Source organism: Crassostrea angulata, chromosome 3 (assembly GCF_025612915.1).
Source record: "Crassostrea angulata isolate pt1a10 chromosome 3, ASM2561291v2, whole genome shotgun sequence".
Lineage (NCBI taxonomy): Eukaryota > Metazoa > Mollusca > Bivalvia > Ostreida > Ostreidae > Magallana > Magallana angulata.
In genome coordinates, this window is record NC_069113.1 from 55,103,760 (window position 1) to 55,124,059 (window position 20,300).

Below are 20,300 nucleotides of genomic sequence, written 5' to 3' on the forward strand. Positions count from 1 at the left end.
TTTAATTTTCTATTTCCCAGCAAAATCTGTGAAAATATCTGATACCAAATTTAAGATACCAATACTTTTTTTGACATTTTATCCATGTGTCGTATATCTTATTGCTTAAGTTCTTTAAAACAACCTCACAAACGAACTGAATTGGGGTTGGTTTTGTTTACAATTAGAACAAATGCGCAGTCAAATTTTTATTAGATAGAAACTGCTTACAAAAAAATATACTTCTCTTTTATTAGACCAGCCTTAGAATACGCTGATGTAATATGGGATAATTTACCGGAATATCTTAGTCTAAAAAATAGAAAATATTCAGTTAGAAGCGGCACGAATAGTGACGGGGGGGGGGGGGGGGGTAATAGAATGGCGTCCAATGCATTTTTATACAGAGAAACAGGTTGGGTGTTACTTTCAAAGCGTATGGAAAACCATCGACTCGTTCAGTTCTTTAAAATGTTCCATGGCAAAACTCCAGAATATCTTTCCAATATTTTAGAAACACAAACTTCTAAAGATGGAAAACATAATACAAGAAGTAATGTTTCCGTACGAGAAATTTTCTTACGAACAAAACTATATTATGAGTCATTCTTTCCAAGTACAATAACTTAAAGGCTCTGGAATATACTACAGGTCTAATGAAATACAATACAAGCCTTCTTTAAGCAATTTCAGAAAATATTCAAATCGTAGCAATATAAACATTCCCGAATATTATAATTTTGGATCCAGAAAAGGACAAATTCTACATACCCAGTTAAGATTAGAGTGCAGCGGCCTGAAACTTTATATGTTCCGCAGAAACCTCTGCCCCTCCCCATTATGTACATGTGGTTCAATTGAAAGTAATGACCACTATCTTTTATATTGCCCAAATTATAATGTAATACGTTGTGAAACAATTAACAAAATTTCGAGATTCAACAAATGTCAACCTATTACTCTTTGGGTCTCCCAATCTTAGCGATAATGACAATAAATACATTTTTTATATGGTTCAAAAATTTATCATCGACAGTAAACGATTTTAGGGTACCTAGTGTAACCTCGACACTTTTTGTACTTAATTATATTCTCTAAATATGTAAAAGCATCTAGGATATATTTATACAGAGATGTATTTCATACATTTATTTCCTTTGGTGTTTTACTTCAAATTGTTCTGAACATAATTGTATTGTTTTCCTTATAGTATAACATGTAGTTATACGTTCGTGGGTCGATTAGCTCACTAGTTTGAAAATAAATGCACTTGTAATTCCAACTCTCAAACTCATGCATATGTCAAAATGTCTACTCTTGATTGTTATGTATATTGGATGTCTTTTTCTCCTCTTTTATATAAGCTTTCTGATTCTTCATTTAATCATACATACATGTAATTTGCACCTCTCACATTTTTTCTTATCTAAGAGAGGGATTTGTATAAGCCTTTTGGCTTGTTTCCCAATCTTATTGTACTTTATGCCAAATACATGTACCTACTATTGTAAAATATCAATAAATTTTGTTTAAACTACAATTAGAAAAATTCGCGAAATACGCGAAAACTTTCCGAGATTGATGGGGGTATTTTATAGTATAAATCAGATGATGACATCGGTACACAGTCTAGAATACAATATTTGAATTTTCGTGAACAAACATATGTTAAAGATGCTGAATAGTATACTAAAAAATATGTCATCACACATTTAGTTTGAACTACATCAAGGAGATAGCTTTCTATATATATCATAAGTGAGAACCTTAATTTTTAGAATATTTTTTTGAATAATATACGATGCATTGTGGCTAAATGTAAAAGTAGATAAATCGCACTAGGTTGTCACCACTATAAAACAATGGAGAATATATAGCAAGTTAGCACGTCAGAACCAGTTTAGGAAGGCTTAAACTTTCACATACGATATTTTTGGCAATGATTTAACATTGAATCTAATAAAAAAAAAATCTAAAAATCAAAATATTTTTTCTCAAAAATGATAAGTATTTTCCTATATTTTGATAAAGGAGTTTTCTTTATAAGAAGGTAAATAATAACAAAAAAATGGCAACTTCGAATTCCATCCAACGCTCTTAAAATCTAAAGTATAGAATGTATTAATTTTACAACAATTGATTAAAAAGCCCTCAATTTCTATTAAATTTCGACTGTTAGCACGGGTGTCGGGGGGGGGGTGTCACTGAAGTGGGGGAACAAATTTGAAATTAAAACAAAAAAATGATTCTTGACTGATGGATTTTTTTCATTGGACGCGTCAAAAAGGTCCATTAAAAAGCCACGGTTCATTCTTCAAAATGTCAAAAAGCCGCGAAAGCGATACCGTGGACTGATGTGTCTGGCCGGGGGTCGGGCATCGAAAGGACTCCCCCGGTCCTCTCCTCGTCCCCTGACAGACAAGCGTGAAGCACACATGATGGGAGGGGTGGTAATACTTTATAATCCTTGAAATAAACCCAGTTCCCTTTGAAGATGCGACTAAGTTCGTGTTTTAATTAATAGCAGTTGTCTCCAGTTGAGGTTTTAGGAAAAACTGAACAATATTTAACCCATTCATAAACTGTCAAAATCTTTTCAGCCAGCATTTCCTTATACATAAGTTATAGCAAACGAGCAAAAGACGTGCATGTATATATACGTACAGTTATATTCAATGGTCCATTTGAAAAAAAAAAAAAACAACCCTTTTCTGAATTCGCTATTTTAAGGATGGAGTGACCGAGCTACGGCCGTGATTGTGTGCCGCTCTGACAATCCGTTGTCATGGAATTTAAGCTATGGCTGGAGAATGTTCGGACATAATGTAAAGAGAGAGGACAATCTAAAGTGTTGAAGGATGAAGTTGAGGACACCGTTTTACAAAATATATGTGGCCAAACGTCGAATACGTTCTAATTCTATATAAAATGTACGAACAAATATATTGTAAAATTTGCATTTACTTGGTGGGTGTAAATACAAATTTTACAAAATGTAACAGTAAAAACAACATTTAAAATGTGAAAATTATCAAATTGTTCATAGAAATTCAAAATGTGTTTTCATTCCATTAACAGTACTAAATCAGAGTCTGAAAAAATGTTGAAATTAATTGTTTTATATAAATGAAATGGGCAAATGAAATTCCGCAAATGCCTTTTGGTATAATCCTTTTGATAATATACAATTTAAAATTAAAATACATTTCCATGCATTTTAACAATTCCAATTTATATGAATTGAAAATATAATTTTAAAAAAACCCCGATCACACTGTATAACTTGCAATGCTCAAAAGCAAGCGAGATTGACTCGAGACTAATTGTATTCAACAGGAATTTTCGGTCAACTATGAAAATTTACGGACTCTTCCAAACACTAAATACGGAAAAGTTTCGATAACATTTTCAAATCAAATTAATTTCGCACCATTAAAAAATCAGCGAGAGCCAAATCTGGTATATGTTGGGGGTGTTGGTGAGGCGTTCCTCACGTGTGACAGACACAGGGTCCAGCCCCCATGTGACAGACAGACTGGACTTAATGCGGATCAAGTAACTGTTACCCTGCAAAGTCATGCCCGCTACTGAACCAAGGAATGACCGCCACAGGTCTCCAGCCATCCACACATTGAACACATTTATCTCACCTCGGACGACGTCTCTCAAGCCCCATTCATAAATTGCACAAAGTATTCTTGAGTATAAACATTTCAATAAACATGTATATTTCTAACCCTTATATTTAAATGATATGGAGCTCTTAAAATTTTGTTGAAACATTTGAAAAGAAAAGGGTTGAGAGGTGAAATATTAAATGTATATAAAGTAAAATAGATCGTAATATTGATAAAATAAAATTCTATAAAGTAATCATTCAACATTTAATTTTATCAAAGAATATTTACTTTTACCTCCAGCATTTCTCAGCAGTCCCTATTGGGACCATCTTCGATAGCCGAGGGTTTACGATCCACTCTGCTCCTCTCTGTAGAGGAGCAGAGTGGATCGTAAACCCTTGGCTAGCGAAGATGTATTGGGACTAAATTGAGAAAAAAGAAGAGAAGCCTGATTCGAACGGATATTGAACAACTTTAGGGTTCTCCACACCACAGGCACCTAGCTGATGTTATATATTTTTCTCATAATAAAAAAATACTCTGCTTTGAGGGGTTATTTTTTTTAATGACAGGTGTAATGGACCGTTTTGGTTGAATTGGTTGTAAGTTTAGATGTTGAGGGACCGATCAGGAGACGGAGAGGATCGCCAGATAATTTTACGGTTGATTTTCAAGCAGAACTTCCAGCTGATGTGCCAGTTTGAAATAAATCCTAGATGGCGGCGATGGGTACCTTGTGTATTATTAGGAAAGCGGAGTATTTTTTTTATCATGAGAAAAATATATAAAGTAAGGTGCCTGTGCACAAACCTGAACGTCTAAATTACTTAAACATATGGATTTCTAGCATGTTCAACTTGAAAATGACACTGAGAAAAAATGCAATTTTGGGGGAAAATCAGTTTCTTAAATCATCCAAAAACTCTTGACATGCAAAAAAGGAAAGAAAAAACGAAAAGAAGAAAAAAAAGTCAACTTCTCAAAATCATGAAAATCCTTAGCGGGGGGTGGGGGGCATTCATTTAATTTCAATATTTTACATGCTCCCAAAAAAGTGGGGGGGGGGGGGCGCTCCATGTTGATAAAACGTTATACTTTTTTAATATGTTCATGTATAAAAAAAAATGTTTGCTGCAAGAAAAAGTGGAGGGGGGGGGGGGGGAGATCAGGCCCTCGGATCCCCCTGATGCTACGTGTCTGACGTTGTAAAAATGTTAAAACAACGTTAACTCCAGAGTAGACTGGTTCCCTTTTAAAAATGCTCTTCTCAAAAAGGAGATACGTTTCAACGCTTAGAGCTACAGAACGGCTCAGAAGTCGTGTCAAAATTGTTTTCCAACGTGAAGAGGAATTTTGAAGCAGTAACAAAAAGTCCGCAATGAGGAAATTAGGATCCAGTCTTTTGAATGCAGTGGCATCGTTATCAATCCATAGTCCAAAATACCATTCCAAGAGGTTAACAAGTAAGATCCTTTGATTGGAAGAGGGTGACATAGCTGTATTTCAATGTTTTCTACCCCTGATTAACAAATTAATGGCGGTACCGTAAGACTTTCAGTAGAAGGTCACCATCAACTTTATGCATTGTACCAACACAAATAAACTGCACCGTGCAGGACAAACATTTCTTTATAATTCTAGATCTGTTTGCTTGCTCCATTAGTTAATTTAATTAAATAGGGCTATTTAATATCATTATATACTGTTTAAAATATCAGTGACATGTAGCATACGTCGCTCATAATACATGTAATATGCAGACGATACATGGACACGATCCATAAAAATGCAAAGAAAAAAAGGACCGAAATATATATTGAATTTATATTTAAAATTTATTACATAAACTTCTGTGTGTTTTTTTTTTAGGTAAAAACTTGATTGTTTTTGCGCGCTGTATTCATGATTCTGGCAACAATCAAAAGCGACAACCATGGAATTATGATAAACTGTCCAATTGGGGATATGATAACAAAAGAGGTACATATATCCAAACATAGTCACAGGTGCCTGATCGACCTATGGATTTCTATCAATAGGTTGCTTTATATTTTATATTTAATTTAAACGATTAAGTATGTATTATATGTTCTGCATAAGGTATTAAGCTATGATGTTTTCTGAAGACTGTGCATCTTATTGAAAACTTTGAACCAAATTCTTTACCAGCATTGGCTATGCCTTTTATTACTTAACATGTAAGACTTGAGTTGCACTTGTTTTCTTTAATCTTTCTTTCCCAAACTTGTAAACTACCAAATTCCTATATTCAGCATATTCATGATAATCATGTGCAGACATTTTAATGTTATATTTGTCATTATATATATCTACCGTTAAAGCTTACCAAACAGTCAGAGGTAGATGGCCCAGGTCCTCAGTCCCAAAGAAACACATCTGTACGGCTCCAGAACTAGGGTATAAAGGTGCTGATGAGTGTTAACTGTAATTGAGCTGTATTGAGACGGGCGTAAATACCACATCCCCCCCCCCCCCCCCCCCCCCAGTCGTGTTGAAGAAAATTATTATTTTGTTTAAAAAGTAATTCCAAAATTTATAATATTTTGTATTTGCATGTATATAGTGATATATAGATCTGATGTGTCGTAAGTTTATTTCTTTTGATATTATAAAGATACCTTGGTAATTGTTTATGAACACATGTCATTATAATTTATCATTTACTTACTTAGTTACTTATACATGTAATACGATTGTCGTTTTTTTTATTTTAAAGAGGCATGGTCACGATTTTGGTCAAATTTTATTTTTCTGTTTTTATTATTTACAATGCTTTATGAATGCATTTCTAATGATCAAATGAAATTTCGGTGCAAGTTGATGAGTTTTAAGCAAGATACAGGGCTCACAATTCTTTGTCATGTAAACAAGGCTCGTGCCCTGTTTTTGTTTACGTAGGTTCAATATACCAATAAGAAATCTTTTTCAAGCTGATTTGTGTATATTCTTATTCATTTTAAGCATAAATAAACAGTTCCTAAGGATTAACACATTCTAAAACTGGAATTTTCATTTCAACATTCAAAATGTGAACAAAAGCTTTGTTTACATAGCGAGAAATTGTAAGCTCTGTAACTCGCTTATAACTCAACAAATGGCACTCAAATTTTGGTTGCCTATTAAAAATGCCTTACTGAAGCATTGTAAACATTAAAATTGAAAAAATAATTTTTGACCAAAATCGTGACCATGCCCCTTTAATTGCAAATGAGTAAATTTGTCATTTTGATGGATTATTGGAAATCAAAAGCACACATATATTACATGAAAGTTTGATTGAATTGATAATATTTGATAGACATTAATTACCATAGATTGTACTTTTCTAAAATTTGATTTTAAAGCAAAGATCATAACTCAACCTTTATTGCAATTTGTGTTGATAAGGACCAGATACATGGCATAAGAATTTTCCTGAGGGACTCGGACGCCAACAGTCTCCTATTGACATCCAGACAGACAAAGTCTGCTATGACCCAGAACTTGCCAGCAACCCTCTACAGTTCAGCTATGGTGTGTGTCAGGGAGCCAAGGTACACAACACAGGGCGGTCCCTGAAAATTGACATCAACCAGCAGTCAGGTATGGGGGAGGGGCTCTATTGTTCAGTTTGAGACTCAAGTAATAGAAATATTACATATACCAAAAGGACTGCGAACGATAGCATTGTCTAGCCGCCTAACTAAAAGTCATTTTTTGAAAGTTGTTTAATCAAACTTATTTTTTTTATTATAATGTAAACATTTAAATATATTTTCATTAAATATAAATGATTTGGTCAAACAAAGAGAGATAACTTTGTATTTTGAGTTAAAATAGCTCATTTCATAATAGAAAATGACGGAAAACAGAAATGTTTTTTAAAACATCTTTCCCCCCCGTGAAACAAAAATTCCTTTTGAGGGGATTTAATTATTGTTATTTAGCATATTTTTACCAAAGGGTTTGTTGTTTCACGTGGGGGAACATAAGTCTACAGACCGAAATACATTTCACAAAAAGAATTTTGCTTTGTAAACTTTCGAAAAATAATAAACAAATATGAATTAAAATGAAATTTTACTTTAATATATATCGTAAATATGTTATTATTAAGTTTTTATGCACATATTGGCCGCTAAAAAATATTTTCCTCACTCATAGAGACCGATTTCAATGAAATTTTTTAAGACCCCGCATTAGCAAAACCTTTGTTTTAAGATAATTAATTTGATTACAAATTTTATTTTGATATAAATTGATTTGGACTTGATTATATTTTTTAGTAGAAAACTTAGTTGTTGAATATCTGTCAGAAATTCCGAAATATTTGGATGTAAAATGTAGGCGGGAAACGGGCGTTAGCGTTCGCAGTTCTTTAAACAACTATTTGCTTACCATGAAAAAATTTTCATTCTAAGGTTTTTGCTATTGTTTGGAAAAAATTCAAAGCAATGTTTTAGTGTTGAATAAAATGAAGTTCTACAAATACCGTTAATTGCTTTTCTTCTTTTCAGAAGTAACTGGAGGTCCACTGAGGGATAGGTTTCATTTTGAACAGTTTCATCTTCACTGGGGCTCCACTAATAACAAAGGATCAGAACATACAATCGATGGCCAACTGTATGCAGCAGAGGTAAGAAAGATGACAGATTTCACACAGCCAAATGGGCTTTGTGTTGAAAGAGCTTCCCCAGTTATACACATGTAACATAATGGCTGTGTTCAGTAAATATGAATGGGTGTTTGCATTAAGTGTGAATTCGCCAACATAGCTCAAACAACAGTGTACACAAGACTCACTGAGCATAGGTCAGTTTGCAAGTTAGATGCGTAAGATGAACGAAATTGTAGCCGATAAAACCAATTGCACACAAGAAGGCAATCCAAGGAAAACGATAGGAATATGGCTTTAATTCACTGCATTTGGATAATAAAATCTGTTCATCATTTGTGTTTTGTATGAATTATTGATTATTAATGCTTAATTGTGAAGATTAAATCTCGACTAGATTACCAGGGACTATGAAGTATTGTATAAAATTGTCTTGCATGCTGTAGACTTTATGTTATAATTTTCTTTTGTCTGTCATTTGATTTCATTTTGACTGTATGCCAACATATGGTGATGTCAATAAACCATTGAATTGATTTATTAACAGTGGCACTTGGTCCATTGGAATCTGAAGTACGGCAATTTTTTGGAGGCGGCGTATCACCCTGATGGTCTCTCCGTTGTGACCTACATGGTGAAAGTAAGTACAATTCTTTGTATTTCGCAGTAAAACTTTATTTTTATTGATATATTAATCTTATATGTTTTATAAATACAATTAGAATTTTTAAAAAATGTAATGCTTGCTTGCATTTGCTTAATTTTTATAATGTACATGCACTATTACTAGAGTTAGAGCCATTTTTGAACTAAATTTTACATCTATGAAAGATTATGAATTGATCTGTGAAATCTATCAATGATAATGAATGATAGTGAAAATGAATTATCTTTCCTTGCCTGAATGTTTCATCATTTTCATTATTGATCATTTTCTTTCTTAATGATACATAATATGTAAAACCATACAGTCAAAAGGTAGGCAGTCACATTTTATCCAAATATTTACTCATAATTTCCATTCATGTTCAGTAAGCCCATATTTGTAAATAACCATCAGATTTTTTCAGGAATCTTAAAGAGGTATTCAAACTTATTTCAATTCTTGAAAGTTTCTGTATCTTGTTTAGCATAAAATGATTAATTATCATTCAATTATTATTTGTTTGATAAAGGTTATAGACAAGATTTGGACAAGACATGAGTTTATAGCATTTAAAATCAAATTATAGTTATGGAGGCTGATATTGGTTTTTTTTTGCGAAAAAACTAAAAGAGCAAAACCCTTTAATTTTGAACCATATTTAATATACACTAGCTCTAGTATATTTCCAAAGTTTCAAGAAAATTTTCTGTCTTGCTTTTTAAAGGGGCCATCTCAAAATACAGGTACATTTACTTTAAGATATATATATAATGGGAAATTGTCATTTTTGCCCTTCAAAGCAGATTTAAAAAAAAGCACTTTGATAGCAATTTTCCTCAAATTGTAATATGTGATTAGTATATGCAAAAAATACTAAATTTGATCATCTGTTTTTTTAACAGGGGTCATCTCAAAACATAAAAATGCACCAAATTTTGCTAATAATTTGGTGCATTACAAATGTAGATTCGTATAATGGATTCATTAAAAAATTAAGAAAAATAATCCTGAAGATGGCAAAATGCTGTGTGTCAAATTTTCAAGGCGTACACTTTTTACTTTTTTTATGTTATTTCTTTAAACGTACTCAAACAGAGCTTCTTTAATCATAATGTCACAAAAGCGTAATGCCAACACTCACCAACAAAATGGAATAACCATTTAAAAAATTAAATTTACCTTAAAACTATATCTCCATGATTTTATGTTAAGTATGTTCATTATGTTCAGTGTTCAATATCACATCAAAAAAGTATAAATACACTGTATTTTACGAAAATGTGCAAAAACATGCGCAGTGAAAACTTAAGTCGACCACCTTAAAGTGGGTACTGGTTGACTCTAATATAACATAAAGTCTGTCAAGCCAATTTTTTTTATTTGCAAAAAAAAATTTTGAATTCATGTTCCCAAGCACATATAAATCAGAATTTGTAATTGTACAACCTTTATTATAATTTGATATGTTGGGAAAAATTACTGCTTCAGGTTGGTTCTGAACATGCTGAGTTTAAGAAGCTGACAGACGCTTGCTCTCGACTGGTGGAGGCTCATACATCAGTAGCACTGGAGGAGCCATTTGATGCCGCCAAGTTATTGAAAGGTATGTTTGGTGTCTAGACATTTAATCTGTATTGAGGGGAATGTCTGGAGTCTAGCCATTGTTTCTGTATTGAGGGGAATGTCTGGAGTCTAGCCATTGTCTCTGTATTGGAGGAATGTCTGGAGTCTAGCCATTGTCTCTGTATTGAGGGGAATGTCTGGAGTCTAGCCATTGTCTCTGTATTGAGGGGCATGTCTGGAGTCTAGCCATTGTCTCTGTATTGAGGGGAATGTCTGGAGTCTAGCCATTGTCTCTGTATTGAGGGGAATGTCTGGAGTCTAGCCATTGTCTCTGTATTGAGGGGAATGTCTGGAGTCTAGCCATTGTCTCTGTATTGAGGGGCATGTCTGGTGTCTAGCCATTGTCTCTGTATTGAGGGGAATGTCTGGAGTCTAGCCATTGTCTCTGTATTGAGGGGCATGTCTGGAGTCTAGCCATTGTCTCTGTATTGAGGGGCATGTCTGGAGTCTAGCCATTGTCTCTGTATTGAGGGGAATGTCTGGAGTCTAGCCATTGTCTCTGTATTGAGGGGAATGTCTGGAGTCTAGCCATTGTCTCTGTATTGAGGGGAATGTCTGGAGTCTAGCCATTGTCTCTGTATTGAGGGGAATGTCTGGAGTCTAGCCATTGTCTCTGTATTGAGGGGAATGTCTGGAGTCTAGCCATTGTCTCTGTATTGAGGGGAATGTCTGGAGTCTAGCCATTGTCTCTGTATTGAGGGGTATGTCTGGTGTCTAGCTACTGTGTCTGTAATGAGGGGTATGTCTTGTATCAAGACAATATCTGGTGTCTAGCCATTGTCTCTGTATGCAGGGGTATGTCTGGTGTGTAGCTGGTGTGTCTGTACTGAGGGGTATGTCTAGTATCTAGACACTATGTCTAGCCATTGTTTAGGTAATGTTCAAATTAATTGAAGTGTTATGTAGTACAAAAATAAAGGATTAACAATTAAGGGAAATATCTGTATGAAGCAAGTAACTTAGATTTCAATATTTAAAAACTATATACATGTGATATTTGTAGTTACTATGTCATTTCAAAATAAATATATACATGTATCTGCTGTACTTATACTGTCTATTGTAAAGCTGAAATATGTGTACTTATCAATGTTCCTAATGTGATATGAATATGAAACCAATGAGGCGATTCTATTATCATGGTAAGAACTTGTGTATTAGTGAAACATGGTCTTGACGTGGATTATGGTTCCCTTCATTCTCTGTAAACATAGTTTTGTTAAGAGTGATTTAGTGGTTAGGATTTGTTACTTGGCAAAGAAAGATATTTTCAATTGTCAGCAGATAATCTTTTCAATTTATGTAGAAAAATATTCAAAAGTAAGTATTAGAAATATGAAATCCTCCAAGGTACCTGACTAACTAACTCATATCCTGGTAAAAAATGAAAAAATAGATGAAGTATACACATTATAAATGTTTGTATAACAGGAGATAAAATAATATACAATGTGAGTTAAAATAACCATGTTCATCTGGTGAGAACTAACAGACGTAGCTTTCTCCAACAGATGACCTCACTAGATACTGGACGTACCCAGGATCACTGACCACACCCCCTCTGCTGGAAAGTGTCACTTGGATCATATTCCAAGAGCCTGTGGAAATCTCACAACAACAGGTATTTCTGTACCAACATTGCTATAGGGTGTTGACTATCCTCACTGTGAAGAGAGTTCAATATTGGGAATTAGATTTATATAATTTGTAAATCAAAAATGATTAAAACATACCAAGGACGTGATGCATGTGTGAATGAACAAAACTAGGTACCGGTAGGTGTACAGGGACTTTATGTAACATTGAAATGATGTACAGGTTAGGCATCATTTATAGATTCTAAAGGAGTTTGACAGCTTAGGTTCTGTAGTATTTGATTTATGGATTAAAAGCATAGGTACTGGGGTATTAAACATGTAGTATAAAAATTGATATGGTAGTTTCTTAGATATTCAGCATTTTGCATAAAATAAACAGTGTAAATGCACCTGAGAACACAATAAATAGACAAGACTGAAGACCCTCAGGTTTTATGAATATTCAACCTGTTTTATCATTTTAGCCAATGTAAGTTTGCACTGCCTAATGATAGGCCTTTGATATTTCATGAGTGTTGAATTAGTACCTTGGAACTTGTGCCTGATCTGTTCATTCATGGACATGTACAGCGTACAAAGTAAACGGAAGATTTCTGTGAAGCTCTTATTATTGCACAGTCTGTCGAGTGTCTATGAGAAGAAATTAAATTATTGGGTATCTAAAAACTAAATTCAGCATATATTAACGATAGAAAAACAATTTGATTAAAATAAGACTTGTAAAATTGCTCCTCTACAATACAAGATGTAACAACATCTCGTACAGGGTCATCTCAGAGTGACCTTTCAAATAGCCAATAAAATTGCTGCTGTCGAAATATTGGTTGGTATTTTTTATATGTGTTTCTTTATCAATGATGGACCTAAATTTCAATGTGTCTTGGGTAATAAACAAATGGTGAAGTGCATGAGTCAATTCTAAGTTAACTTTTTGGTTTTGTTGTTTGCAAGATCTGTGGCAAGTATAGCAGATCAGTTTGATATTATTTAAAATTTTGGCAAGAAAAAAAATTGTATGAAATATAAACCAACCAAACTTGATAATTTAATCTTGAATGTGATATTGGTAAACATATGAATATATATATCTATTCTTACATGTAAGGTTGCTAAGAGATGACCAATTACGCAATGTTTTTAGATCTTGAATAGAGTATACATTACAGAAGAACAGCTTTTTGAAGCATACTTCAGAAGTGCTAATTGTTATGTTATCCTGTATTCCAGATGGATGCTTTGAGGAAGCTGAAATTCCCCGAGGGTCAGTGTATGATGGACAACTACAGACCCCCTACCCCGATCCATCAGCGAACTGTGAGGGCCTCCTTTACAGGGCCATAGACCCCTCTCTACTACGTGTGACCTTTCCCACAATCAGTGCAGACACTAGTATTGACCTATTACCTCAGTATATGGTCAACTGCTCAGAAATCCAGTAAAAAACAACACCTCTTTTTTACATATGACAGAACTCTTGTTGTTTTGTGGGGATATGGATACCATTCCTCGATGGTTTGCCTCAGTCTGTCACCATTTTTTATCACCACTAGCCCTGCTCCTACTGATTGTTAAAAAGAATCAAGCCATTTATTATGCACAACTTTCTATTTTGTTTTGGTATTTACACAGACTTACTGGTAAGCATTGGTATTTAGGGTATAGGGTATTGATATTAAGCTTTGCAATGTTTTTAAGTTGATGTTGTTTTTCTCAGTTAGGAAATACTCCCTCATAATTCCTGCTGGGTATGTTGTAACAAGCACTTTGCAATATTTATCTACTTGCGGGTATCCTGATGGTGTGTTTGCACCAATGGCGTACAATGATTTAATATGAATTTCACGGGAAATACATTGATATTGCATAATAGGTTCATTATATTTTTAAGGATATCCCTGCTTAGCATACATGTTACTTGTTCATCAAATCATTTATCTTTTAATAGGACACATAACCTTTCATTGAATTGTTTTTCGAAGTGTGTTTTTGATATGCTTTATTGTGCTATGTAATTATGCTTTATTGTGTTTTGTAATTAAAACAAACAAGGTATATATCTATATAGATCCAAGTAAAAGTGTACATGTCCAAGTGTGTAGAAATGTCTAAAACAAATACATTGTACTTTCTGACTCTCCCACAAATATTTTTTAAAGAAAATTGTAAAAAAGAATAAATACAATATAATGCAGCTTTCCCATTGTTGTTTAATTTGAGAAACTAAGGATTACGTTTGTACACAGATCATAGCATATGGAGACTACAATGTAAATGAAGTTATGGAAAGCTAAACATGACCATGGGATATTGTATAGAAAATATTATTTCATCATAATTTAAGGTGGAAAAAGTGTTCTCCCAATTTCAATTGTGTTTTAAAAAATGATTCTGCTCTTTGTCACGCATATCAGCGATGTCTAGAATGAACAAATAGGACGAGGGTGTAATTGAAAAATAGTGTAGAAATGATCGAGGTGAAGAAACTGGAATACGTATTGCAAAAAGAAAACCCATTTCTGTGGGCGTTCTGTTTGAGACAGAATAAGCTGGCCTAAATGTTAGCAGGCTAGTTAAAAATTACAAGAAGGCGAATTATACTTTTAGTCTCTTTTGGCAAATTAGAATGCGGCATAAATTTTAACAAGCATCTGTAAAAGATTATCGTTTAAATTTTTTAGGGTCTACTTAGTCTAGAGCTTATATCATAAAAAAGTAGTCCGTCAACATATTTCATTTTATATCAGATCCGTTTCCTACGATACCATGCTTTATAAATATATGATTTTATATAAAACTGTGAATATCATAAGAGATTGCGATTGACCATTAAAGGTCTGCAGGTCTCTATTTACCAAACGTTTACAATTTTTGGCTTCTATCTCAAGATAGACTATAAATAATCCGAGACTCCTCTGACTCTTGCCCCATTTCCACATTATCTTTAAATGGATTTGCTGTTTGCAAACAACAAAGAATAAAAGTGGGTGAAAACAGTCTGAGGAATCTCGAATTAGGGTTTAGACTGTAAAATAAAGCTTTAAATGCAAACAGGTCGACTTAAAGGCTATGGTACTCAGGTGGCCGTCAAGGCCTGTTGGCCTCTTGTTCACAAAACATATTTGATCATAATTATTTCCGCAAAAATGTAATTCAATGTTTCAGTCAGTTGCATATACTATATTTTGTGTATCAAATTTCAATTTTCCTGAAAAACAGTAATCAATTACAGAAAAAAAATGGAGCTGTTGTATTTTTCACAAAAATAATCGATTAGCAGAGAGGAGGCGTATTGCTGAGGGTGAGAATCAAAACATATAATATTTCTTATGTTCATCTATTTGTAGTGACTTTCACTTTATCATTTGCAATCAATTGCTTTAAAGATCTTGTCCTTTAGTGCTATAACCAGGTCCCCTTTAATCTATAAAACTGTTCTTTATTATTATTACTGAATACTCCACTTAGTTTTGAACCTAGAGTTCTTCTTAACTTTTATTTTGTAAACATATTCCCATTTTACTTGTCCATTTCTTAACATGTTGACAAGAACGACGTACGTAAAAATCGTTATCGAAAATTCAAAACGCTATGGATGAAAAATTGAATATTGTTACAGTGACGTTATTTATTTATCGGACTTGATTGATAATTTTTTTAGTTGCACAATGACACTTCGAGGTGATACAACTTATCCCTATATTATCTTGAATTTGTGACAAACGTAAATTGAGATCATTATGTCTCCCACCCTTTCTGACGTAAATTTGATCAAAAGGTGACGTTAGCAGTGTGAATTTTGTTAAATGGTAAACAAGAATTAGTACCGCACTTGTTAAATTCTGTTTTTTTGCTTGTTTTTCTTTTTTCTGCACATTTTGCTTACTAAATTTTGAAGTCTCATTCTGTTAATGTTTTTGAACTTTTCCTCATTTTGTATGTAAATATGAAACAAGTATATATATATATATATATATTATATATATATATATATATATATATATATATATATATATATATATATATATATATATATGTGTGTGTTATAAAAAGTTTTTCTCAACAGCTAGTGCCTATACATATAATGTTAGCAAATGTTTTAAGGAAAATGGGCAAATAGGAAAAGATTTGGATTATGTAAAGATACATTACATTGGAACAAGTCCTTACTGGAAAATAAGAAAAAAAACTGCTTGCCATTTCTATCTTACTAATCTTCATAAAAATATCATCAGTCAGAGCAGAGCAGATCACAGTTTTTTCAGTATGTTTCATTTTTATTTATTTATACAACACTATTATTTGGTTTTCTTGTTTCTGTTAGCAAGCCATAATACCTAACTAAATACAGTCATTGATATAACATGCTTTGTGGTCATTAAACTATCTTCGTCATGTTTTACACACAAAAAAAAAATACACGTACCTATGTGAATCAGCTATTAAGAGAGGAATTCCATCAACAGATTCTCTGGCCTAAAACATTAAACACGTATTGTTCATGTACTGTACTAGTACCTACATACGATATACACTGTAGTTATAACTCAAGAAAAAGTCCTGGGGGGGGGGGGGGGGGAGTAAAGATCCCACCTCATAAAAATTTCGTCAGTTTTGTTAGTTTCTTGTATTTTTTCGTAAATCTTGTCGTTATTGTTTTGCCTCTTACTTACAGTTTGGGTTCAGTCCTTTCAGTTCAAATTATTTTTCTATATGTGAATTTAAATAGATGTCGCCTTTCAACATAAGTTTGGGCCCAGCACCTCCTCCCTTGATACATGCCTTAATAATTTTGGGTTAACAGAAACCAAGTGAAATCATTTATTATTATTAGTTATCTCTCTTATCAAGGGAACATTCCACCTTAACTCAAACTTTAGAAAGTATAAAATTGAAAGCGTATCTATCTGAGAATAATTGAACATATTTTGTTGAAATAAGACACATAAGTGTTCTCCAGAATGCTTGTTCCAGAAAAAGTTGAAGTACATAATTTTCTAACTTCAGTATCTAAATGAGCCATACCTAGACAACAATTTCTCTATCAATGAATGACTTCAATGAAAAAAAGATTGATATTAACAAATGATACAAAACCAATGTAGTACTGCAAATATCTTATTTCCGTTTAATATTTAGCAATAATTGGAAATGCATTTTATAAAATCTTGGTTGAAAATGGTGGAAAGAATTGAAGCAGTGTTTCTTTAAAGACCTTTTAAGGTTATGGCGTTAGTTAAATTCAGAATTTCGCGTGTCGAACCACGTGATAAAATGGTTAAGGTATACATTGTTTTAGTTGCAGAATGCCTATACAGTTAAACACGGTTATAGCGAACACGCTTAAAATGAATTGACGCTTACAGGGAAGTGAATTTCATTCCCCAAGGCTGTATTACAAGTGTAAACATGACAGATATAACAAATTTCGCTTATATCGAAGTAAAATCATCCCTCCCCGGCACTTCGTTATAAGCGTGTTTTACTGTATAAGTATTATCATCATTTCGTGCTTCGACACGCGATATTCTGTAGACAAAAGCACACCTGTTTAAACATTAGCATGGATAGCACCTGTTGTGGTTGGTACATTGGGCTTTGACAGTTAAAGGTGCTGAATGACACATCATATTTCACTGCCACGTCATCGGTACATTATTCTATTTGAATTGATTTATTTCTCTTCAATCAAATGCTTTACTGACTTTACCTACCTTTATGTTTAAACTTCTTATTGAGAATGATTTAGAAATGATTTAATAAATTTTTACTCAAAAATGGTAAATTGTACATTACGTATGTCATAGTCAGTAGAATGTACTCGGATTTTCCAAGGTCATTGGATCTCAATTCTTTGTGAACAATTCTATTCTGTTCTGTCAACTTTCTGTAAATTAAATATCGCATATAAAGGTGGTAAAGAGAACTCAGTGATGTCTAAAAAGAATTTGCTTTTGCCTTGCACTGTGTATGTAAACCTAGCTGAGTACAATGTGTCTATGTTATCCAGTTAAAATTTCCTTATTAATAAAATACATTATTGATTGATAAATCATGCTGTATATATATAGTTATAGACTTTTGATGTTTGAAGTAGATTGACGCCCCAAATAAAAAAAACCTATGCTTTGTGCATGTTTATGGATATATGCAGCGAATCTTAACGCGTAATTAGGTGAAAAGTCAAGATTTTTTATTTGACGTTTTTTCTCAATCAATTTGAATTTTAATTCTGATTTATACCTGATGTTTTTTGTTTCTAAATAAGGAAACATTGCCTATTTATAATCAGCCGTTGGATAAATGGGAAACTTAATCCCCCTTTGTAAAGAACCTTTGCTTTTGAATAATTAATGAAAACAAAACAGATGTTGTTATAAGATATACTGGGAATGTTTGGAAACGATTGTTACGGAGAGTACATATTTAATAGTACTCTTGAATGACCCATTCAGCAAATATTGGTAGGTATGCAATTCAATATCAAACAAATGTTATCGGCCAATATATGACAAATAGTTAAAAAAAAAACGAATTTACACAGAAACTTTAAGGTTTTCATTGAAAAGGCACTAGTTCTACATTTCCCAATGCGACTATCACAGGGGACACTTAATCAGGGGATACATCATACTGATTTATTATTCTCCCTTATCCTACATCGCTAAAAGTGCATTTTGACTTAGGGAGACAAACATACCCAAAGCAAATCTAAACAGTACAACACGATGCATTATTGATGACTGAATGTGAGGCAGTCTCCCCAAGGCAGGAGACATTTTACCTCAACAAAGAAAGGGTAAACCTGAAGACAAACCTGGCGAGAAAAACTGCATTAATTATTCAGTTCTCGTTCATCATCACTCAAAGGTAATGAAATCTCCAAATGCCACCCCTTGTTGCCATCTTAACTGTCAATCTATACTTTGTTCATGTACTATATCAATGAATGTGTTAGAAAAGCATTTCCATCGCACAAAAATATATTGAATATATGAGTATTGTAAAAGTTGTCGATAAGATATACCGTATATTTGACGACCATAAGGTACTAGTATATAGAGTTCATACCAGAATATTAGTATGATAATGTCTACTAAACATAAATGGTTTGGAGTGATCAAATTAAAACGCATATAAAAAAATTAGTAGTGATGCCAACTTTGCCTACAAATAGACATACATTTAATGTCTTATATAAAAGTAAAAAAAAGTAGGGGCCACATCTAAAAAAAAAAAAAGAGATATGGCACGAGCGAATTTTTTCTTCACTTCTATGAAATATAATCTAAATATGCCAAAATATATCCGTAGAAATATCAAAATATTGTTCAATTTTTTTTCCCCAGAACAACATAAATATATCGTAATAAACAAACTATCTGGAAGTTTAGTTTGCGCTGAAAATTAGAGTGCTAAAGTAACAGTACTCTGAAACGATTGAGTCATGAAAACTGTTCATTTTCATCCTGAAAACCTTCCGCCACAAAATATAGTCCCTTACTAAACTTTTAACCATTTTATTCAATATGTTTTATAATATATATGTAAAATATAAATATACAAACAGAATCAACATTTGATGCAAAACTTCTAGATAAGAGTTGACATGAAATAGTAACCCCAAAATATAGGAACGAACCTCTTTAATATATTTTGATATATTTACATCGACTAAGTTTGATTCTTTATATACCTTACGGAAGTTAATTGTAATAAATGGAAACTGACAGGACTGAAATCTACACGATCCAGTTCCAACCATATATCGATAGGTCGAATCCTTCAGCAACTAAATGAAAATTACGGACCGCACGAATTTATCATGATCATACCAGACTTTAAAAGTCTCCATATAAGACGATTTGATTATTTCTGTCTAAAACACTTATGTATATTAACATTAATTTAGTTACTTTTACTTACTTTTTAAGATCAATCCAATAATTTTTAAAACAGATATAAGTATAAACTATAAAATGCTTTCTTTGATGATTCATGCGGGTTATAAAGTTAGTGATCATTTGTAGAAAACAATTACATACCCCGCTAACACGAGTTATGTATTTTTTCTGCAATGTCGTCACCTTTATATCTGCATGAAGCACCAATGAAAGCATAACAATTTATTTTTTAAATAATTACATTATTTTGAATATATAATTTTGTGAAAGCTAATATGAAATGTTCACCTTATAAATACAGAGATTCTGATTCAGATT

General features: G+C 32.9%; 1 protein-coding gene across 1 annotated transcript; it reads left to right on the plus strand.

Annotated features, from left to right (window-relative positions):
- Positions 1-4,869: 4,869 nt before the first annotated feature.
- On the plus strand, positions 4,870-14,273 carry LOC128178458 (carbonic anhydrase 2-like). The gene is made up of 8 exons (XM_052845626.1): positions 4,870-5,062; positions 5,469-5,579; positions 7,008-7,202; positions 8,117-8,235; positions 8,762-8,854; positions 10,349-10,463; positions 11,995-12,104; positions 13,309-14,273. Exons 1-8 carry the CDS (start codon positions 4,978-4,980, stop codon positions 13,420-13,422), a joined length of 942 nt encoding a protein of 313 aa, XP_052701586.1. The 5' UTR covers positions 4,870-4,977; the 3' UTR covers positions 13,423-14,273.
- The last annotated feature ends 6,027 nt before the right edge of the window (positions 14,274-20,300 follow it).

Bases quoted from the DNA above. Each gene is read 5' to 3' on its own strand.
- LOC128178458 (XM_052845626.1), top strand. From the start codon at position 4,978: ATGAGGAAATTAGGATCCAGTCTTTTGAATGCAGTGGCATCGTTATCA. The intron at 7,203-8,116 runs GTATGGGGGAGG...TCTTCTTTTCAG, and splicing joins TGACATCAACCAGCAGTCAG to AAGTAACTGGAGGTCCACTG. The intron at 10,464-11,994 runs GTATGTTTGGTG...TTTCTCCAACAG, and splicing joins TGCCGCCAAGTTATTGAAAG to ATGACCTCACTAGATACTGG.